Here is a 25,124-nt window from a genome sequence, read left to right as displayed (position 1 = left end):
CCCCAGTAATACATTTGCTCACACACAGGGTACAGCACACCATATACCCACACAAATTTAATCAGAAATTAAGTGAAATAAGGTTGAAATTTATTAGTTGAAATAATAGACTTGGATATATCAAACTGGATTGTCTGATCCAGATTCAGTTTTTTACAGGCCGCTGTCTTATAGCTGGAATATTGCTGTGTGAGGCATTATAAAGCAAACTTCTGCTTTTCTCATAACATACAACATGTTATGAACACACATTTCATATGACTTTCGAAAACTATGAAATGCTTTCGTCATTGGTGGTAAGTCAAGCTTGCAAGATTATTGTTTTCTATTATCATCTCAGGCTTGGCACAGCTTTCGTATTATTTCAGAGCAATGTGATTACTACCACCTAGCACAATGTACGTTAGAATACAACAATATTATTAAGTGCCATGCCTGCTGCTCTTGTAGAGTCGTTGTCACAGACCCCAGTTCCTGTTGTGGAGGCTGATGGGACAGAGGATGACGATGGTGAGATCCTGTCGGATGAAGATCCGGCAGAGGTCAGAGGTCAGCCGTTCTGTTGTGAATCATGCAATGCCATCTTTAACAGCCTCGACCAGTTCATGGATCATCGGAACTTTGACTGCACAGGAGGTAGGCTGGAGTTTGTTATCTGTTTCTAGGGTCCATCTCAGTTAATGCTCAACTATAGATGGTTTAACATCACTGTTTGATGCTGCAGCTGGGCCCTGTTCCACAAGGTGATTCTAGTGCTAAGATGATCGTAACTTTCATACTTTAACATAGGCTTACAATCAACATCGTGCTAAGAACAGGACCCAGGGCCCACTTGCACAAAGCGATCTTAGCGCTAAGACTATTGTAAGCCTATGCTAAAGTATGGGAGTTACGATCATCTTAGTGCTAAGATCGCTTTGTGCAAGTGGGCCCAGGCCCCCTTCCCGAAAGTGATCTTAGCGCCACAACTATCATAGGCATTTGTTTAAGTATGGGAGTTACGATCGTGTTAGTGCTATGATCGCTTTGTGCAAGTGGGCCCTGGTCTACTAGCACCATTGGGCAGTAACAAGATATTCGATTGTCATCCTTACTCTCCTCACTTGTCATGACCTTCAGACGAAGATATATGCCTTGTGTGTTAACTTGTTTGCTTAAAGGATGAAATTGTAACAATACACTCAGCATAAGAACACTCAAGTATCGGAATAGGCTTGTCAAGATGTGAATCAATAGATAGCAAATGTTCACGTTTGACTTGATCAGTTTGTTTACTAAAAAAATTAAATGCCTCCTACCTCCCAATTTTGAAACATTTGGATGAAAATCTAGCTTATATTTTACTGTGTCCTATTAGTGTAAAATTGGGATCATGTGAGGCAGAATCGATGGTTTCCATCTTCACGTTTTCCCAGATGTCTCCCTGTAAGATCCGTGGAACAAATTGATCATTACGATTTCACAAAGACTAATGTTTGCTGAAATGTTTGTGCGACATCATGATCTACATCGTACTCTCAGTGCCGTCACTTAGTGTTGGAACTGGGCCGACAGTGACGTGACAAGTGACATCAGATCAGACATGGTGACATCTTCGTTTTTTTACAAGACAGCGATGGCCAATCAGATGGCTGGATTCTTGGAGGAGTAATAATAATGGACATTACACGCTGATGTCAACTCCTGTAGTTGGAGTTACATGTGTCGCCAGCTGCCTACAGGATTTTACCAGCAGAAAGCCTTGTACATCACAAGACTGAAGGTCAAAGGTGTATGTGAATGTCCAGCTCATAAAATCCTGTTCAACCTGCTTATGACACAAGTAACAAATTTATCTTTTTTACTTCAGATGTTACAAAGAGCTATTTTGGTGAAATAATTGTGTGTGACATAGATCCATATGCTGACAAGCAACTGACATCACATCAAATGCCAGAGTATCTGTAAAGACTGGCCAGGTGACTTGTATGAGTTTTTGCAAGACGATGATAGACCAATCAGATAACTCTGTTCTTTAAGAATTAATGGACTTTACACGTTTCACTGCTGTCTTTAGTTATATATGGATGTGATCGTTAACAGCTTGAACTATATAGAGTGTGTGTGTGTTTCTTGTTTAACACCCCACTCAGCAATATTCCAGCTATATGACAGTGGTCTGTAAATAATCTCATCTGGACCAGACAATCCAGTGACTGACATCATGAGCATGCAGTTTGGATATGATGACATTTATAAATCAGCGAGTCTGACCATCCGATCTGATTAGTTGCCTCTTATGACAAGCATTAGTTGCTGAAGACCAATTCTAACCTGGATCCAGCTATATGACGGCGGTCTGTAAATAATCCAATCTGGACCAGACAATCCAGTGATTGACATCATGAGCATGCAGTTTGGATATGATGACATTTATAAATCAGCGAGTCTGACCATCCGATCTGATTAGTTGCCTCTTATGACAAGCATTGGTTGCTGAAGACCAATTCTAACCTGGATCCAGCTATATGACGGCGGTCTGTAAATAATCCAATCTGGACCAGACAATCCAGTGATTGACAACATGAGCATGCAGTTTGGATATGATGACATTTATAAATCAGCGAGTCTGACCATCCGATCTGATTAGTTGCCTCTTATGACAAGCATTGGTTGCTGAAGACTAATTCTAACCTGGATCCAGCTATATGACGGCGGTCTGTAAATAATCCAATCTGGACCAGACAATCCAGTGATTGACATCATGAGCATGCAGTTTGGATATGATGACATGCATAAATCAGCGAGTCTGACCATCCGATCTGATTAGTTGCCTCTTATGACAAGCATTGGTTGCTGAAGACCAATTCTAACCTGGATCTTCACGGGGCATTATGTTGAAGCTCTGGAAAAGGAACCGTCTCAGGCAATGTCTTTTAAATACTGTTTGGAATGCTATCTTTTTATGTGATTGAAAAGGGTATTTGAGAGTGTTATTCTCCTAAAACGGGAATAAATACTGTTATACACTGTGGGTTTTATTGATGCAGGTGGTGCCGTAGCATTTAGAATAATTGTGGCAGCTTTCACATCCAGATCACATTTTAATATTTCTGTTGCTGTTTGAGAACATTTAATCCTTAAATTCTAACAGTGGACCATGTTTTAACCTAGCCTGCAATGAAGTTTGTGGGATGGGAAAGTTAAACAGTAGCACTGCCTCATCTCCTGATGATTTGAATAGTTTTGATGCTACCATTATTTCATTTCGGTTAGAGAAACCAGGAAGTACCAATCTCATCAGTTCAACAAATAAGGCTGGACAAGGCATAATCCAAGCACATGTGTAGTACATGGAACTGGCAACATCGTTCCTACTTCCTGACTTAATATAGAAGTGAGTCCTTGATTGCTGTGGGGAGTATGATGTAATAGAGTTTCATTGCCCGAATCAGATGTGACATGCTGAATGCTTTCATGTGATCAATATCAAATTGGAAAAAAACGTTAATTTTGTAGGATTGGGTTTTTGTTTGAAATGCTTGGAAGTTTCATTCAATCTTTCAAGATCAATCTTATCCTAACTAACCAATTACAAGTTTAAGAGGTATGTTAGCCATGTGTTAACAGGCTGGGTTTGTTGGTATTGAAAAGGAATCAATTCTTGTTTATGTGAAGCCCCTTGAGAACATGGACAGCTCCTTGAAATAGTGTATGTATTTGTTGTTGCCATTCACTTATGTGAACATTTTGTTGTAAGATGATACATAAATAAGATTCAAAATATTTAATAGAATTTGCATGATAACCATGATAATAGACCCGTAAAGATTCCGGGGTAGAATAGGTCTTCAGCAACCCATGCTTGCCGTAAAAGGCGACTATGCTTGTCGTAAAAGGCGACTAACGGGATCGGGTGGTCAGGCTCGCTGACTTGGTTGATGCATGTCATCAATCCCAATTGTGTGGATCAATGCTCATGATATCAATCACTGGATTGTCTGGTCCAGACTTGATTATTTACAGACCGCCGTCATATAGCTGGAATATTCTTGAGTGCGGCGTTAAACAACAAACCAACCAACCAACCATGATAATAAACACGATAGCTTAGAAGGCATGAGGTTGAATTAACACCTTCAGCTGTGGTGATAAATTATTTGGATGAAATGAGTGAGTGAGTGAGTGAGTATGGTTTTACGCCACTTTTAGCAATATTCCAGCAATATCACGGCAGGGGACACCAAAAATGGGCTTTATACATTGTACCCATGTCGGGAATCGAACCCGGGTCTTCGGCATGACCAGCGAACGCTTTAACCACTAGGCTACCCGACTGCCCCTATTTGGTTGAAAAAGGCAGTCTGCGACTTTAGCCTCTGGTCTAAAGCCTGAGTCTAGTAGATTCTGTTCAGGCTTGAAAGCTCAGAAACATTAGTCCACATAATAGTAGTAAATACTACTGAAAATGACTCTAAGAGCCAAGTTCAGGCTAGTAGTCTCAAAAGTATTGGGCACAGACTGAAAAGTGAGTATATGACAGCAAGATATTTGAAAGCGATAGAGTTGAAGTTTGTGTGAAAGGGCTCATATGATTTATTATTCATGAAATTTCAGCCATTATGTGTACATGTGTGTTGAGGGTGACTTTCAAGTTCATGTGTGTTATGAATAGAGATGTATGGCCTTCCCGCATCCTAAGCCTAATTCAAAGATTCATGATTCACAATGAGGAAACTTATCAGTTTTGATAAATTTCTGACACGCCTTGTTCATTGTTCACAAGTTTGGGACTTTCATCACGGTTACGCGAAAAAAACCTGTCAAGATATTTGGAGAGATTAAAAAAGTGAAAGTGAAATAGACCTCATCCAATTATCATATCGTCTTTCTTTCCAGCAGACGTTAATTTGAAGCGAAAACATTATACCTCACCATAGATATCATTTCCCAGAGGAATCCAGTTTCTCACATAGGTTGTCCTTTAATGTGAGAAATCGATGAACAGAAAAATGTGAAGTGATGGTGCGAAATGACTATCAGCGGGGCTGCGTCAATAGCAAAGTGACAGGCAACGGGTGCTGAGAATCGTGAGCTGTCACCACGACGTACTTGGACACTATTACTGTCGCTCCTAGTCCAGACTGGCAGGCAGCAGGCTGTGAAATGAGTTATCAAATCTTACATTCGTATTGATTAAGAGCTGTGAATATGTGCTATTATATATTTATGGCCATATTCAAACTGATGCACCTTTGTAAGTTTCAGGCACTTGTGAAATTTTGTTTATATCGCATGTTTGTTGCTGTATTGTGTTGTCAAAGTCTTTGATAAGGTTGTTTATTGTTGTTGCCAAATATTATTGATTCATTAACAAGGAACAGGGAATATTATACCTAAATGTGTATCATTTGTTTGTTTTCTTTCGTATGCACTGTTTGAAATTTATCATTGTTTGGTGTTCTGAGGTGACCAGAAAAGCCAGGGTTGGTGTTCTCAGGTCACCAGTGTAGCCATGGTTGGTGTTCTCAGGTCACCAGTGTAACCATGGTTGGTGTTCTCAAGTCACCAGTGTAGCCATGGTTGGTGTTCTCAGGTCACCAGTGTTGCCAGGGCTGGTGTTCTCAGGTCACCAGTGTTGCCAGGGCTGGTGTTCTCAGGTCACCAGTGTTGCCAGGGCTGGTGTTCTCAGGTCACCAGTGTAGCCATGGTTGGTGTTCTCAGGTCACCAGTGTAACCATGGTTGGTGTTCTCAAGTCACTAGTGTAGCCATGGTTGGTGTTCTCAGGTCACCAGTGTTGCCATGGTTGGTGTTCTTAAGTCACCAGTGTTGCCATGGTTGGTGTTCTCAGGTTAGCAGTGTAGCCATGGTTGGTGTTCTCAGGTCACCAGTGTTGCCAGGGCTGGTGTTCTCAGGTCACCAGTGTAGGTGGTGTTCTCAGGTCACCAGTGTAGTTGGTGTTCTCAGGTCACCAGTGTAGGTGGTGTTCTCAGGTCACCAGTGTAGCCATGGTTGGTGTTCTCAGGTTAGCAGTGTAGCCATGGTTGGTGTTCTCAGGTCACCAGTGTTGCCAGGGCTGGTGTTCTCAGGTTAGCAGTGTAGCCATGGTTGGTGTTCTCAGGTCACCAGTGTAGCCATGGTTGGTGTTCTCAGGTCACCAGTGTAGCCATGGCTGGTGTTCTCAGGTCACCAGTGTTGCCAGGGCTGGTGTTCTCAGGTCACCAGTGTTGCCATGGTTGGTGTTCTCAGGTTAGCAGTGTAGCCATGGTTGGTGTTCTCAGGTCACCAGTGTAGCCATGGCTGGTGTTCTCAGGTCACCAGTGTAGTTGGTGTTCTCAGGTCACCAGTGTAGGTGGTGTTCTCAGGTCACCAGTGTAGTTGGTGTTCTCAGGTCACCAGTGTAGTTGGTGTTCTCAGGTCACCAGTGTAGGTGGTGTTCTCAGGTCACCAGTGTAGCCATGGTTGGTGTTATCAGGTTAGCACAAATTGAGTGTGTACCTCACTGGTTATTCAACAATATCTTTGTGCCTGGGAAAGCAGATGTGAGAGTGTTAACTTGGTTTGTATAAAGCTGAGAGTCACAGTTTCACAACAAGGTGTCAGCAGTGGACCCCTCATTCTGTGTGACCCCCATTGGAGTAAGAGTCTACAGACCAGACATGTTGTCAATGGCAATTCAATTCTTCGTGTACAGATAATTCTCTGAGGGTTGTGAAATGAGTGAGTGAGTGAGTGAGTTGGGTTTAACGCCGCTTTTAACAGTATTCCAGTTATATCGTGGTGTGTCAGCTTAATGTGGGAGGAAAGCCCGAAGTGATGCAGGTCTCAGACGTTTACCACTTCGGTGAAGCCCACAAGCACGGGTATGGTGCTGACAAACCTAGAAACATAATTGCGGCGAACTGGGATTCGAACCCACAATCATAGGTTGGTTGTGAAATGAACAGGTGTTCCATAAGTGGAAGGTTGGTAGGGTAGCCTTTTGGTGAAGGTGTTTGCTCTTCATGTCAAAGGCCTTGGTTTCAGTCCCACATTCGTACGATGTGCGAGGGACATCCTTGGTTACCCCTGCTGTGATATTGCTGGAATAGTGTTAAAATTGGTGTAAAACTACTCTCACTGAAATTATTTTTATGTATTTTGAACAGTCCTAATATTTGTCTGAAAGCTTATTTAAAAACATAATTAGTTAACTCAACCTCTACCGATATAGCAGTAGCTGTTCATTTCAATAAGAAAAGTATCAATCTGTCAGAAGAAAGTTTTCATTGATTGCTGATATTGTTCAGAGCTGAATAAGTGTGCACACTTGTATAGATTCCGTGCTAAGCATGCTATGATTGTTGTAAGGGGAGTATTAGCAGGGATCGGGTGTCACAATAGCTTAGCGAGGACAGACAGTCCATGGACAAATGACCACCTGGGCTGTCCGTCTCTCAACTGTGGCCCGGTCTGCTTAGAGTGGCCTTCGGCTCCCGGCAGACTGAGGGTATTGACTGGCGGTGTCCCTGCTCCGCTCTTATGGCATATACCTGGCAAGGGGATGTGGTTGCAGTGTTGCTGCTGGCATAAAAAAAATAAACACTCACTCACTCACTCACTCAGTACTTGAATCAAGCAGATGCAATTTCAATGTTATTGGTAACTATGGCATCAGTTGGTGTCTCTTATTTCAATCAATGGCATTGATTTTCTGTTATTTGTGTGTGACTGTTCTGAAACTGGTTGTTTACCCTGAGCATTTTATCCTTGAAGTATTCAATATTTGTAACAAAAATGTGAAAAAAGGTTAAATTTTATGATTGATTTCTGGAATGCAGTTGTAATATATAAACTCAAAGTGGTGAGCAGTTTTCAAATTGCTATTTCTGTAGATGCCATTACCAAGTTGTGGAAGCATGCATGTGTCTGCCACAGGCATGTGGATGGAAGCACCTAAGCACTCTGGCGACGCCCACTGATCACCAGGTATATATATTTAGCACAGCATGGATGGAAAAATAAACTTGATTTTCTGCAAGTTAGCTTTGCTGTGATTTCTAAAATCAATATGAACCAGGGAAGGCAGATTTGGCGTAATGAACTTCACAAGGGGGGTCTTCAAAGACATTTGTGAGGACCCCTTGAGGGTTGACTATGTTAGTCGGCAGCACAGTGCAGTGGCCTAGTGGTCTTGTCAGAGGCAGCCCACCCCCTGGGGTGAAGAGAAGCCCAGTAATTACACAGGGAGCAGGGAGACTGAGTGTACCACTCACAATCTGAGTCCAGCGCTGTCCCTAGGGGGTGCCCTTCACAATAGGGTCACATCTCCCGCTCATACGCGATTGGTTCATGGATTTGAGATCTTCAAAGGCTCAAAGACCCCTTGAAGACTGCAGAAACAATGAAACAGTCTACCATTTTGATTTTGCTTTCATTTTGTGATTTTTTGGTTCAGATTCCATCCCTGATTACACAGTATTTGCACATTTCAAAGAGATTTATTTCCAGCTCATGAAGAATTTTATGTGGTTCACTTATTTGCCAGAATACATATTGACATTTTCAAAAAATTGTATAATAGCTTTGTAATACAAGATAAAACATCTTCAGATGTGTGTTTTGTAAACTACAATTAAACATTTATTGCTTGTGTAATTGAGTTCAGGTGATTGTCATGATTTGGAATGTTTGGAAGTAGTCTCACTACCCCTATGTGAATGTGTTCTCAGAATGTTGCTTCAGATCACAATAACAGTTAATTTTGCCACAACAATGTTGTAAAGGACTCAAGGTGCTCTGTAAATTGCATGCACGCACGCACACGTGCATGCAATAATCTTGAATGTGACGTTTAACTCCATTTCACCTCACCTTACTTATATGTGAAACTTTAAAAAGCCGCTTAGTTCCTGGACAGCTGGGCCTGATTTCTGGGTTGGAGTTGGTCTTCTTAACACACAATTGCAATAGTCTTTGAGTGGCCCTTGCCATCAGGATCACCTTCTCACTGGTCCTTCTTCCAGAAGAGTAATTATGATGTAGCATTGTGTTTGTTTGGTTTTTTTCAACTGAAGCAACGCCAGATCTCGATCATGGTTTCCACTGATGATCTTCCCTGAAATGGCATCAGTTCCTCTGTGGTGATACAATGATCTTCCCTGAAATGGCATCAGTTCCTCTGTGGTGATACAATGATCTCCCCTGAAGTTGCATCAGCTCCTCTGTGGAGATACAATGATCTCCCCTGAAGTTGCATCAGCTCCTCTGTGGGGGTACAATGATCTCCCCTGAAGTTGCATCAGTTACTCTTTGGAGATACAATGATCTCCCCTGAAGTTGCATCAGCTCCTCTGTGGAGATACAATGATCTCCCCTGAAGTTGCATCAGTTACTCTGTGGAGATACAATGATCTCCCCTGAAGTTGCATCAGTTACTCTGTGGAGATACAATGATCTTCCCTGAAGTTGCATCAGCTACTCTTTGGAGATACAATGATCTCCCCTGAAGTTGCATCAGTTACTCTGTGGTGATACAATGATCTTCCCTGAAGTTGCATCAGTTACTCTGTGGAGAAACAATGATCTTCCCTGAAGTTGCTTCAGTTCTGCAGTGGAGATACAATGATCTCCCCTGAAATGGCGTCAGTTCCCCTGTTGGGATACAATGATCTTCCCTGAAGTTGCATCAGTTCCCCTGTTGGGATACAATGATCTCCCCTGAAATGGCGTCAGTTCCTCTGTGGAGATACAATGATCTCCCCTGAAGTTGCATCAGTTCTGCAGTGGAGATACAATGATCTCCCCTGAAGTTGCATCAGTTCTGCAGTGGAGATACAATGATCTTCCCTGAAGAGGCATCAGTTCCTCTGTGGGGATACAATGATCTTCCCTGAAGTTTTATCAGTTCCTCTGTGGAGATACAATGATCAACTGAAGTTGCATCAGTTACTCTGTGGGGATACAATGATCTCTCCTGAAGTTGCATCAGTTACTCTGTGGAGATACAATGATCTTCCCTGAAGTTGCATCAGTTCCTCTGTGGAGATACAATGATCTCCTCTGAAGTGGCATCAGTTCCTCTTTTCTCTGATCACATGGTGTTCTATATTGACTGAAAACTCTTTCTGATCTCTCTCTCTTTTTTTTTTTGGTATGATATAGCAGTATCTCAATTTCTTGGTCAATCAGTCGTCCTTGGCCTTCCACTGACCTCAGGTCATCTCCAGTGTATTTCATGTCTCGTGTACAGTTAAAACTTATTCTGTTGTGCATGCAATACATTTTCTGTCCCTTTTCACTCTGGTTCTAGTTTATATGCATAGTTGTATCGCTACCAATCCTTCCTTTCAATTACCAGTAGATCGTTACAGAAGTTCCATTCATGGTTTTATTGGAATTGTCGTGACTGTTGCTCATCTGGACCACTGTGATCCAACTCAATCATGCCCAGAACACATCAGTGTCCAACAAGGAAATATTACCAGTTTAGATAACGAAAAAAAGTAACAGCAGCAAAAAGATTGGTGCAGATTGACACCCCCTCTTCTGCCAATAACCAAACTTAATTTGATACAAGAGAACTGTTGTGTAGAAACTAATGATCTAATCTAGATCACAATGTTCTCAGAGTTCTGAGCAAGCATGCAGTAGAATGTTAAATGGAGTAGGTATCTAATACACGTCTCTTCTCTTCTCTATTAGTGAGACCGCCTCCGTGGTCTAGTGGTAGAGCGTCCGCCCAGGGAGCTGAAGGTCTGGGTTTCCATCCCCGGCCGCGTCATACCAAAAGACATTTAAAGATGGTACTTGTTGTTACCCTGTCTGGCTCTTGGTATTAAGGGGCTAAAACATGGATTGGTCGGCTCGGAGTCAGTATACTGTGTCTGAGTAGGGTATTCATGTGAAACTGCGGCATGATATCTCAGTGAGCTAGCACTATAAATCGGCATCAGTCCGAACTAGTACAAGCAGCCACACACACACACATGCATGCACGTCGCTATATAAGGGCAATAATCTTGGATGCGACGTTAAACCAAATTTAACCTCACCCTACCTCTGTTAGTGCTTGTTGAAAGGTTTTACCAACTTCTCGCCAAAACCAATTACTTTGCCGAGCCATGAAGATTTGAGTCAGAAAAGGTCTTCAGCAACCCATGTCTGCCATAAAAGAAGACTGTGCTTGTCAAAAGAGGCTACAAACAGGATCAGGTGGTCAGGCTCACTAACTTGGTTGATTGATGTCATTGTGGCCAAATTGCGTGGATCGATGCTCATGATGTCAATCACTGGATTGTCTGATCCAGACTCGACTATTTTACAGACGGCCGTCATATAGCTGGAATATTGCTGAGTGCGGCGTTAAACAACAACAAACAAAACAAACAAACAATCAATTTGCCCAGTGGGCATTTGTAGATTTGTAATTGATTGGAAATTTAAGTATTGATGTATCGACTAAAAGTATATTGGTATATCAATTAATAATAAAATTAATTATTCTGTATGTGTATAGATAAAAAATACCTTTGTCCATCTTAATCATTGAAATCTTAATAATTGAAAGCATTTCCCTGGCAGTGAATGATTAATTTAGCATTGATATTTATTAATTTGCAAGACTTGAGGGAAGATTAGGTCCTTATTATCTCAGAACCATCTTCCTGAGGCAAGGGCGTTAACTGACTGTACAAGTCCAGTTCCCACCTTTGCCAAACTAGGCTGGTATTCCGGAGTTACATTTTGGCTGGACTAGTCTGTGCATAGTCCAATCAAAGTCGCATAACAAACTACATGGATTTCAACGTGCAGATTTCGGTCGACTGCAGGATTAGCAAAGCATGTGTACTGTCAAGTGGGCGTCGACAGATATTTTGCAAATCTTTTTATGTTTTTATCAAGGTGCTCAAGTGTTCTGATGCATTTCGCGATGTGAGACCTCTTTTATTGCAATATAGATCTTGATTGTCGAGCAGATCATTTTTACTGGGCGCCACCATTTTGTTTGAAGCAAATGCAAGTGATATATGAGTGATGGAATCTGATTGGTCAATAGGAGGGACATAGAAGGGACATAACTCATAATAGCCACTGGTGGCGCTACGATTGAGTCTGGAAATTCCAGAAATGTCTCAGAATCGGATGGACTTTTTGCATGTCATCTTGACCTCTGTCAGCTACAAATCGATTCATCTGAATTGAACACAAGATTCCTGTCTCCACACACAGACTGCCAGGAACCAGTGTGTGACAGAAGAAGAAGAAGAAGAAGTCTTTATTTGTACCAAGGCCACTGGCCCATATACAATACATACATTTGAAATAGTGTGGTACATGAAAAAAGGTAATGTCAGGTACAAATTTACAGGTTTACAGGCTTTTCATAATTACGTCTTCTTTCATAGCTGTAATACAGGTATTTACATAGTTTTCCAAGTAATTGTTTACACGAAGATGACAGTAGCGTTTTAAATTTATGCATATTTGGATTATGGCAAAATGTGCAAAAGATGCCAAATTCATATTTGTGTGTGTCGATACTGGGTTCGAATTGGTCCCCAGAAACATGTGCTTGTTGTAGTTCTTGTACATCTTTATGGATTGGGTCAGACTCAGAAACTTCGTTGATAGCATGTCAGAATACCCTGACAGCGTGAATCGTTGCTCATAATATCAGTCTCTGGTTTGTCTGGTCCAAACTGTGTCTGGGGGTGGGGGGAGTATTAATTTATACTACGTCATCTTTCTCAAACGGAGTGTTCAGATATTATGGTTAACACGTAAAAGACAAACAGTTAGAATGTGAACATGAACATTGTCCAAAGATTAGTACAAGTGACAGCCATAATCAGGATGTATCATGCTGTTCAAATTGTCACTTTCACAGCCATGTTGCAATTTCAAACAGTGCATGATTAATTACCCTCAACTTTTGGACATGTCATTCCAAGTTTGACATGAATAAACATGGATTTTGTCAGAATCTTGTCCAGATCATTTCTACGGTTTGTTTTTGTCCAGGAGATAAATGAGCTGTCAACATGGCCATGGTTTTGCCTGATCTCAAACCTGTTTTGTCCCGCTCTCTCTCAGCATGTGTTATGAGCATCTAGGGACGAAGGCAATGGCTATTCCTGCTCCGAGAGGCTCAGCAGGTAGTAATGATAGTGCCCTGGGCAGGCAACTCCAATCTGTCGGTCATGTTATACAACTACACATTATTTGTTTCTATGTATATCCATTAGCGGCAATGAAAGGTTCCGAAGTTTTTGTGGGCCGAATATTCAGTGATGGCCCTACAGGGAGTGCTTGGTTTAGTCCTTCCTTAAACTCAGCTGACTGTGTATCATTTAAGTTGGAAAGTAATTGTGCTTTCATAAATAACTATTGATATGCATAAAGAGTTAAGAGTTTGAATTTTCGATTTGCCTCTCTGGGTTTGAGGCATGGATTGAGTTTAGGTCAAAAATGAATATATATATATGCACAGATTTTCATCTCTTTGGTTTAGGTGATTTGATTTTCGGTAAATTTCTACTTTCTTATGCCAAAATACAGTAGCAGTTTGAAGGTTGGGCCTTGTTACTGTGGAAACATTACCTTTCAAACTATTATTGCTGGCAAGCAATTATTTACTTTATGAGATTCTGTGTCTGAGAAGACAAGTGACTTGTCACACAGACAGTTTGAACACAAGTCTTTCCTTGTCGTAAGAGGCGACTAACGGGGTCGGGTGGTCAGGCTCACTGACTTGGTTGATGCATGTCATCGTATCCCAATTGCGTGGATCGATGCTCATGATGTCAGTCACTGGATTGTCTAGTTCAGTTCATTGATTATTTACAGACCGCCGTCATATAGCTAGAGTAATGCTGAGTCTGGCGTTAAACAACAAACATGTGTGATCATAACTCCCATACCTTATCATAGACTTACAACAGTTGTAACGGTCAGGTTGTTTTGTACAGTGACACTCACGTCTCTCCATGCTTGTCATAAGAGGTTTTGTCAGGACTCTATCCCTGTTTGTTGGTTTCACCAAAGTGGTAAATGTGTAAGACCGGCATCACTTCAGGCTTTCCTCCCACATTAAGCTGACACGCTGTGATATGACTGGAGTACTTTAATATGTGGCTTTAAACCCAATTCACTCACTCACCCATTAGGGGTGAATAAAATAAGAAGAAAATATTTGTAATATGTGACTTGGTGGATTGTGTCATCAAAGCCAGATGGCATGGGTGTTCCTCATGATGATGACCATTGGGCAGTCTAATGATATTTCAATGATATCATCCCTGTAGGCATTCTTTCTCAGCTATGTCATTGGTTATTGGTCATTACTATCACTTGTAGTTGAGTAACGTTGTTGACAAAATACCAATTTTTTTACATTTAGCCGAAATTTTCAAGGTGACAACATCTGTTTCCATGTATGGGGTGGTCGGGAAGCCTAGTTGTTAAAGCGTTCGCTCGTCACGCTGAAGACCCGAGTTTGATTCCCGTCATGGGTACAATGTGTGAAGCCCATTTCTGGTGTTCCCCGCCGTGATATTGATGGAATATTGATAAAAGCGGTGTAAAACCATACTCACTCACTACTTGCTGTTTCCATGTACACATCTTGTGTTTTGAAACAATGTCATCAGGTACACTGTATCAATATGTCAATATTTCAATTGTCAATATCAAACCTCAGTCCAGGCTAATGAGTTTGTCCTGATTCTCTGCAATACATTAAATTGATTTTTCACAATTAGTGGGCAAGACTTGCGACATTGAAAGATTATTCAGCTGAAAAATAGGCTGGTGTAAGAATAGATGTCAAGAATAATAATTATTCCATTTGTTTGGTTGCACAAATGACCTTATTTCAAACAATTCACTGATAAAATTTGGAAGATCAATGTATCAACTTTCACTCACCCACTCTCTCCCTCACTGATTTTTTTTCCAATGATTCATTAATGAAAATTAGAAACTGTAGTATGAACAGAGGAAAATCAATATATAAACACTCCCTCTCACTCAATCACTCACCCACCCTAACCAAGGGATTTCTACAAGGTGTGGTCGAACAACTATAGAATAAGCCACATGGCGTACCTCTGATATTATGGGTGGCTTTCTTTTGGCACCCTGACAAAGTCAGTGTTGTCTGATGAAGTTTTCAAATGTTAATTTAGTTAAAACATTTTGCCTCTGTCAAGCCAGAAACCCTATATCTTGCCAAATGTCAACTATCATATATTATTGACAAAAAACCTAAATAGTGTCAAAAATGAGATTATAATTGTAGTGTGGGTAATTATGTTCTGTACCTTTAAATCACAAGAGGATTGGATAATTAAATATATCTATTTTCATCCAAACACAAGGTATTAACTGGTTTGTGGCACAGCACACGCACAGCATCAATAATTTCATGTAATGTAGAATTTAACTTATTTTTATGAAATTAAGCAAAAGGGTGAATTAGTATTTTAGATATTGTTGTCTAGATTTTCAACACTGATGAGGTATTGGGATACTTAGAGGAATATACTGAGACAGTCATTAAGCTGTCATCAGCACAAGATCAACAATTATTTTCAAAATATCAAATTACTTTTTTTGCTCTCATTTTGGACAAACTCCATTACAAAAACTTGACAAACTTCATTAAGATATTGATCATCTTGTTTATATCTGTAGAATGATTTTATGTACCATATTTCCCATATTAGGTGCTCTGTTTCTATGAGTACCATCTCGACCATCTTCTTGACCAGTCTGTAACTAAAGGGGGCGGTCGGGTAGCCTAGTTGTTAAAGCGTTCGCTCGTCACGCAGAAGACCTGGGTTCGAATCCCGACATGGGTACAATGTGTGAAGCCCATTTCTGGTTTTCCCCGCTGCGATATTGCTGGAATATTGCTAAGAGTGGCATAAAACCATACTCACTCACTCACTCTAGACCAATCTGAAAGTAATCTTTATAGGCACCCCATATAAGACATAAAATTCATATGACAGTCAATATATTCTTGTGTATGTTACAACCTTGTGGGGATTCCGTGTTAGAATTGGTCCCCAGCAGCCTATGCTAGCAGTAAGAGGCGACTTAATGGATCAGGTGGTTGGGCTTGGTGACTTGGTTCATGGCAAGGATTGTTTTCACTGGATTGTCTGGTCCAAACTTGTTTATTTACAGGATTCCATCACATAGCTAGAATGTTCCTGAGTGTGTCATTAAGAAATGAACACACATACATTTTTTACAGAAAACAACAATGCAGAAGGGGTAAAATTCTTGCTATAGTGCTATTCGGGAACAACTAATTATGTATAATTGACAGTGAAGAGGACGTCTGTTGAAAATCTGGAAATTTAGTTAGTGTGACTGAAGCCAAAATACAGGATTTATGGCAAAGATGTAAAAGAGGTAGTATACTTAGAATTATTAACAATGATAACTATTGTTCGATAATTAATTGTCAAGTGACAGTTATTGCAGATGTTATAGTTTGACCAACAACTGAACAAAGTTTGTTCTCTACCGCTCAAACTCGAAAAAACAAATTTAGTTTGTGTTTCATTTTCATTAGTTCCCACCCCTTGGCAATTTTCTAAACAGCCAAGGCACATATTACAACAACTATGACATGCACTAATATGCAACTAATATCAGTAATAAAATGTTTACTTTTGTATATATCGTATTTGTTAAAAAGCAAATCACACTGAACAAAAGAGATAAATTCTACATGAAACTATTGTCAGTTATAATGCATTGAAAATATAAGCTTTTGTAAAACACCCAGACCATAGCCTATTAAACTCATATTTAAGAGAATGTTTTCATGTGCACTGGGTACCATGTCAATCACATAGCAATTACCAGCATGGGACCATTGTTCCTGTTTCGGGCAGACTGCAGGTAGCAAATATTTCATGGGTCAGAGTCTACGTGATCGCTCCCTGATGTGAGCAAATGGCCCTCTGTCTGTGAGGGGTCAGGTCTCTTGTCCATGGGAGGCTGCCACTTCTAACCCATTATCACTGGTGCTCTATAGCTGATATTGCTGTTGGCTGAAAGCACATCCCAAGGGTTTCAAACCCCTGTGGTTTCCTTGGCGCCACTACTTCTGATGCACCATGGGAGAGATTTTAAACAGAGTATGATCCAAAAGTATAATGAAACTGTTGACTCACATGAGGAAATATTGAAAAATAACCACCAATGCTTCAAACTTTTGCTTTGGGCTGCTTTGTGTAAGTTGATAAAGGTTCTCCAGTTCCAAACAGTTATACAGTAAACTATGTTTATAACGAACACGCTTATAACGAACTGACCGATATAACAAACTTATTTTTTAGTCCAGGGCATTTGCTGTATATATGCTTATAACGAACTACTGTTATTACGAACTAAAATTAGTGGTCCTTTTGAGTTTGTTATAACTGTAGTTTACTGTATATATAATAAGTTGGTACCTTATTTATGATAATAATTTTTATTTTTGCTTTACAATTTTTCCTATATATTGATTTGGAAAGATAGTGGATGAAATGAAAGGTTCAATGAGGTTATTAAATCAAATATCAAGCAGGATTCCAAACTTGAAACTATGTGAATATGTAAAGAAATTGTGTATGGCAAAAACTGAATGTATTTTGGGGGGCATTTGTCAAATAAATATATTAAGAATTCTTTATTGCTAATCAGATGGCTAAAATGGTGGCTGTGATCGTATGATGCTTGGATGTGTGACTTCCAAGTAAATTCTAGGTAGTGGACTGTTTGTCTGCTGTGGCATCGGGGCACGGATGGCCTAGTGGTCAAAGGTGCCGCGATTCGCTATGCAGAGTTGCGTCCCTTGGGCACACCAGAAACCTATGATTGTGGGTTCGAATCCCGGTTCACCCCGATTCACCCCGATTATGTTTCTAGGTTTGCCAGCACCATACCCGTGCTTGTGGGTTTCACCGAAGTGGTAAACGTCTGATACCTGCATCACTTCGGGCTTTCCTCCCACATTAAGCTAACACACTGTGATATAATTGGAATACTGTTAAAAGTAGCGTTTAACCCAACTCACTCAATCACTCTGCTGTGGCATCAAATACATTTAACAGCAGAAGTTAGCCCAGCGGTTCAAGCGTTCAATGATCACACCAGAAACACAGGTTTGATTCTCTTCATGGGCAGATGTGAAGAGCCTATTGTTGGTGTCTCCCCCTCCATCAATACTGTATGGACTTTTGCTGAAACAAGCTCCCTTGGGAGTATACAACCTAAGCTGCCTGTGAGGCGCTAGAAGGTTATTATCTCATCCTACCGGGTACCCATTGCTAGGTGAACAGAGGCTTATTATGAACAAAGTACTTGCCTGAAGTAACACCACATGTGCTACATGTGATGCAGTGTGGGGCTGGACCAAAGCCCTGGAAACTCTCAAGAGTCAAGCTGACGAGCGCAGACACCCATCCAAGGACTCGCCGTAACCAACGTTGCTTAACTGTACCTGATGTGTGACCTGTGCACTGTACACAGGACCATGTGCCACCACCGAATCACTTGCTCACCAACATACCCTCCTTACCACTCACTCACTCACTCACTCACTCACTCACTCACTCACTCACTCACTCACTAACATGCTCACTCACTCACTCACTCACTCACCCACTTACCCACATCTACTGCGACTATGCTTGGCGTAAGAGGCGACTAATGGGATCGGGTGGTCAGGCTCGCTGACTTGGTTGATGCATGTCATCGTATCCCAGTTGTGTGGTTCGATGCTCATGATATCAATCACTGGATTGTTTGGTCCAGACTTGATTATTTACAGACAACCGTCATATAGCTGGAATATTGCTGAGTGGGGCGTTAAACAACAAAAACAAACACTTAGAAAGTGCAATAATTATGACACTCGTTTTGATGTCAGTATGCTCAGGAAATATGAAACAGATAGTTAGCTAGAGGGCAAGACGTTCACTTCCATTATCTTCAAGAACACAAGAAGCAGCAGTCTGAAATAAGCACATTGAGGGAATTCATATTTATCAGTCATGGAGCAATTTGGCCATAGAATTCTCATCAGGTGTATCTAAACAATCAGCCATTATAGTCACATTAGGGACTTATTGGCAATTACCCAAGGTCTGTGTTTTGAGAATCGTCCAAGAGAGCTGGAAATGGGCATTTAAACATTACAAGTGGCTGGCTATTGAAGTTTGTATGGTAATAGTATGCAGGTGTTGACCCTCTGACACTGCAACTGGTTTAACCATGAACCAGCAGACTGCGGGTATTAAGGGACAACCCTGTCTCACCACTTGTCTGGGTTTGGATCTCATGGGACCAATAATAATTTCTGTCATATGTTTGTCTAGGCATACGTCACATTGTGGCTATAACGGGGGTCGTATTTGAGCTTCCCTGCTGTCAAGCACTCACCTTGCGGTTTCAGATCTTGCCAATTTATTACAAGCTGATGTGTACTGATGCTCGGAGACGGTGTGAATTATTGGGGTATGCAACAGGTGGGATTGAAAATTGAGTCATGATAAGCTTCGTGGTTGTCATCAGAGGAGGTATAAATGCATGTCACACTGATGCATTTGGTCCTTGGTGTGAATGAAGGGGATCGTAATGGGGTAATTCTAAATGAAAATACAAGTATCTCAGTGGCATGGTGAGAAGATTGTATGAATGGTTTAACATAATGCACTAGGGCATTGTTACCTCTACAGCCTTGAAACTTTATATTTCCAAGTATCTTTTCAAATACAGTTGGTGCCATGTCTATCAAAAGTCAAGGTCACCGTTGAGGTTGTGATCAATATGTTTGCATGATTCATTGCCAGTTACTGTTGCAATTTTACTTGTACAATGCGAGACTTAGTGATTGTTGGATCTTTAAAGTTTTCTTGATAAAGGTCAAGGGCCCCCTTGCACAAAGCGATCTTGGCACTACGACTGTCGTAAGCCAATGTGAAAGTATGGATGTTACGATCATTTTAGCGCTAAGATAGCTTTGTTCATCAGGGTCAAGGTCTGTAAGTGATGTTTTTTGGACTGGAAGTACAATGTGGTATTTTATGATTTTTGAATATTTGAGTAAATGGCAGTGAAGGTGCTGTTAGTGTTTTTGCAGGTACTTGCAAACACCACCAGTTAAGTAGCCATCTTTCAACTGTGCAATGGGTTACAGTTTTATCATGTCTGTAAGTACATGTAAAATTTAGAACATAGTATTTTGTGATGGTCAGATCTCTTACTTACAAATTGAAAAAAATGGAAATAGGCTTTCCTTCATACCAAACCTATATCTCAAATACTTTCATTAATTTAATAATTATTTGTATGTTGGATTTGCCACCGTCTTTCTTTCATGCATATTTTGTTTGATAGTGATTATTTCTGAACAGATATAGATTCATGTTTTTAACCATGTAATTATTTACTTGGACTGCCTCAGTGGTCTAGTGGAAAGAGTGTCTGCCTTGAGAGTCAAGGGCCAGGGGTTTCATCTCCAGCTGTGCCATACCAAAAGATGATAAGATATGGTACTTGTTGTTACCCTGCCTGGCGCTTGGCATAGAGGAAAGAAAACAAGGACTGGTTGGCTCAAGGTCACTATGCTGTGTCTCAGTCCATCTTTATCTGCAGCATGGTATCTCTATAAAACTGTCATTAGCCTGGAGTACAAGCGCGCATGCACGCACACACACACACACATGCAATAATCTTGAATGCCACGTTAAACCCTCATTTCGGCTCACCTAATTACCTACTTCGCAAACTCGGCTAAGGCTCGTTAAGACGTGAAATCAATGATACCTAATCACTGATATTGAAGCAGATGATAAGATATTGACAAATGCCAAGGGAAAATATGTACCAAACAATTTATGTTGTCTTGAGAAATATATATAAATTAGCCCTAGATTCTATTGTTTATTTCTAATAAAGCCTTTAATTGGTATTAGTATGTAGCCATCATGCCATCTTGGTTTTTAAGCATCATAGGTTGGTTGGTAAATTGTTAGACACAATTTACTTCAGTCTTGCATGTCGATTGTTCAAGGATCTATGCCGAAATGTTACTATAATAGTACAGGGGTATATTAAAGAAGTTGTTATCCATAAATTGTGTCAAAACGTTTCAAAATATTTTAACAAATTAACATTTATCTTTAACAAAACAGTATTATTTCTCTGTTTTAGTGTGCACCAATTTCAGGAAATATATAAACATGTGAGCATTTACATATTTCCTTTAACTTGTAATGTGTAGCAACATTCCATTGATTACTTTGGGGTAATTATTAGTAGTGGGACGATTCACAGATGCATCGGTGGATCGCGATTTTTTACTTCTCAATACGAGTATCAATCACAGTCGCACACAAAGTGAAAGTATTTGCTGTAATAACTGTTGCACCAAAACCTTAGTAGTGAAAATCGGTAGTGAAAACGTAAACATTTTCATCCATTGCGCCATACTTGACACTGTAAATTGTCACTGTGCCAGGTATTTGGCCATCCTGTCTATGAAAAAGGACACTTATGCACTCACAGAAAAGAGCTCATGCAAGTATCATCATATGTATCATATCATGAACAAAGTATCTTGATTTGTATCGAATCGCACAGTTGGTGCATCGTCCCAGTCCTAGCAATCGTCCTACTGATTTGGCTATTTAATCCTCAAACAATTAACACAACAGAGACTTCAATTTAGGACCATCGTAACTCCCATACATTAGCACAGAGGTACAAAAGTCATAGCTCTAAGATGTCTTTGTGGAACAGGGCCCTCGGGTATGTGTGCTACTGATTTGGTTAATCCTGGACAAATTTCAACAAAACGCTTAGACCATTGTAACTCCAATACGATAACATCTCTTACAGCCATACAATAATAGACTAACATCTAGTCTCTGAAATGAAGATATCGTACAGAAAAAACAGTTGTTCAGTTATCTTAATAAAAATATAATAAAAGGGAGCCCAGTGACTCTCTTCATTCTCTGATACTGCAGTAATCTAGACTTGCCAATCATTCTAGACTTGCATGGGCTGTATTTGATATATATTTGTATCAGGGTCTGTAAGACAGACTAATACAATAGTTACAGGTGGCTTTGTGGAAAGGGCCTAGCTTTCTTTTTAAAGAAAAAATCACAAACTACCTACAGCATCTATTCTGTTTCATGAAGACAAAAGATTAATGGTTTCTGCCTCCAGCTGGAAATGAGGCACAGATTATAGGCCTGATCATGTGTTACATGATGTTAGTGCATATCATTCCCATACGATGTCTGTTACGTTCTATAATGCCCCACCAAGTCCAAGTCACAGCACCAGCACTCAGTGTGTAACCCAGAACTCCGATCCCAAGGTAGCCCCATACATTTTTGAAGCAGTCGGCTGTGTCACATGCAATTATGCTAACGTCCCAGGGTAACTAGTCTCAAGCCATTGGAAAAAGTAAATGCCATTGAAAGAAACTGGGAATTTGTTATCTTTGATTCCCTCGATGCCAATCAAGATAATTTATTGATCTTCAAATGAAATGATAAATGCCTCATTTTAAAGCCTCCTCACTGCAGTCGATCAATAATTAAAGTACCTATTAATAAGTTAGGACCATCCCCCATGGACTTATTTCAACTTTTGTCAAACAAGAATGGCTCTCGGTTTAAGTTCTGTTTTTGGAAGGCAGCGCTGGGACTTGAGGCTGATTAACAGATTTTGTGATGTGCATCAGTGTTGGCCATTGTTCACATGGAGAGGAGGTGTGTTCGGGGAACCATTACCATGTTTGTACACACAACTTGCGGCCATTGTTTGTATTTTGTGGCCCCCGTTGGATTAATTCATCCTGTTGTCACCTAATGAGTATTACTTAAAAACCAAAATTAAATTACTGCTATTATGCTATTATCAGTTTTGTCAGTTGTTTGTTTCATCTGAGATGTAGTTGTGGAGACGGAATGATAATGAATGGCGTGTTCTTTAGGGATGTTCAGTGTTGGTATTACAGATATCGGCATCAGCAACAGAATGTGGAAGACATAACTGCAATTTGCATCTTCATCTTAACTGACTATTGTTTTCAAAATGAGTTGATTCATTTCCTTATCAACATAACCAATATATGTGCTTAGCCAATAACTGATGTGACATGTTATGGAATAATTCGATTTGAAGCAAAATGTTTTATTTTCCGGAATTCCCAGATGGTCATATTTTGCCCAGACAGTAATTTTAATTTTTTTCTCTCCTCTGAAAACTTATAATGTAATTTTTATGAGGAGTTTGTCTCATGTTAAAGGAATCCCTTGGGCTTGTAGAGTTTCATGGTTTTATCGGATGTCCTTGCATGTAATCACTATTCTGGACTGTAAATATTTCAGGTTTTGTTGCATCCCTGGTGGCTACAGGGCTGTGATGGCAAGTATGTGTAATCATGTAGTATCGGATGACTCAAGACATGGGTAGAGTGAGTGAGTGAGTTGGGTTTAACACCGCTTAGAACAGTATTCAAGTTATATCACGTCATGTCAGCTTAATGCAGGAGGAATTCCTGATGTAATGCAGGTCTCAAATGTTACCACTTTGGTGAAACCCACAAGCGAGTGTGTGGTGCTGATATACCTAGAAACATAATCGGGGAGAACCGGGACTCAAACCCACAATCATAGGTTTCTGGCGTGACCAAGGAATGCAACTCTGCACAACAATTGCCTCAAACAACTGGGCCACCCGTGCCTTAACAAGGGGTACAAGTATCCTGAAGTTATGACATGTAGGTCTTCCTGTCTATTAAACATCTTTCATTTAATTGAAACTGCAGGGTTGTATATAAAACTGAAACTGCAGGGTTGTATGTAAAACTGAAACTTTGCATGAGTGAGCCTTACAAGGTGCCATTACCTGTAGGTAATGTTAAGACTTCGTAGCATTGGGTTCATTTATCAGCATTAGTGTATGTCAGTACCCAGTACTCCACAGTGCAGTAAACAAGTGTAGTCTCAATCTCAAGTTTAGTGGAATCTGATTTGTAGCATCACTGTTTAATGGATGGTAACAATAACACCAGCATCATGATGGGTGTGTCTCCTACCTTGATGGTAACAATGGCAGCAGCAACATGACAGATGGTAACAATGGCACCAGAAACATGATTGATGGTAACCATGGCACCAGCAACATGATGGCTGTAACAATGGCACCAGAAACATGATTGATGGTAACCATGGCACCAGAAACATGATTGATGGTAACAATAACACCAGCAACATGATTGGTGTGTCTCCTACCTTGATGGTAACAATAGCACCAGAAACATGATTGATGGTAACCATGGCACCAGAAACATGATTGATGGTAACAGTGGCACCAGAAACATGATTGATGGTAACAATGCCACCAGCAACATGATGGGCATGTCTCCCATGTTGATGGTAACAATGGCACCAGCAACATGATGGATGTGTCTCCCATGTTGATGTCTCTCCTACCTTGATGGTAACAATGGCAGCAGCAACATGATGGATGGTAACAATGGCACTAGAAAGATGATGGCTGTAACAATGGCACCAGCAACATGACGGATGGTAACAATGGCACCAGCAACATAATGGATGGTAACAATAGCACCAGCAACATGATGGGTGTGTCTCCCATGTTGATGGTAACAATGGCACCAGAAAGATGATGGCTGTAACAATGACACCACCAACTTAAGGATGGTAACAATGGCACCAGCAACATGATGGGTTTGTCTCCTACCTTGATGGTAACAATGGCACCTGGAACATGATGGATGGTAACAATGGCACCATGATGGTAACAATTGCACCAGCAAGATGATGTGTGTGTCTCCCACCTTGTCGGTACAAATGGCACCAGAAACATGATGGCTGTAACAATGGCACCAGAAGCATGATTGATGGTAACAATGGCACCAGAAGCATGATTGATGGTAACAATGGCACCAGAAACATGATGGCTGTAACAATGGCACCAGAAGCATGATTGATGGTAACAGTGGCACCAGAAACATGATGAATGGTAACAGTGGCACCAGAAACATGATGAATGGTAACAGTGGCACCAGAAACATGATGAATGGTAACAATGGCACCAGAAACATGATGAA

General features: G+C 40.6%; 1 protein-coding gene across 2 annotated transcripts in view; it reads left to right on the top strand.

Annotated features, from left to right (window-relative positions):
* Positions 1 to 25,124, top strand: part of LOC124137969 (zinc finger protein 521-like) — a 72,252-nt gene that overhangs the window by 15,708 nt on the left and 31,420 nt on the right. For both annotated transcript variants that reach the window (XM_046504438.2, XM_046504437.2), the window contains exon 3: positions 451 to 636. In XM_046504438.2, the coding sequence (XP_046360394.1) occupies positions 451 to 636 (186 nt within the window). The remainder of the gene's footprint in view (positions 1 to 450; positions 637 to 25,124) is intronic.

Source organism: Haliotis rufescens, unplaced genomic scaffold, assembly GCF_023055435.1.
Source record: "Haliotis rufescens isolate VD_foot unplaced genomic scaffold, xgHalRufe1.0.p SCAF_17, whole genome shotgun sequence".
Classification (NCBI taxonomy): domain Eukaryota; kingdom Metazoa; phylum Mollusca; class Gastropoda; order Lepetellida; family Haliotidae; genus Haliotis; species Haliotis rufescens.
The sequence above is the reverse complement of the archived record's forward strand: the minus strand, read 5'-3'. Positions and strand labels throughout refer to the sequence as shown.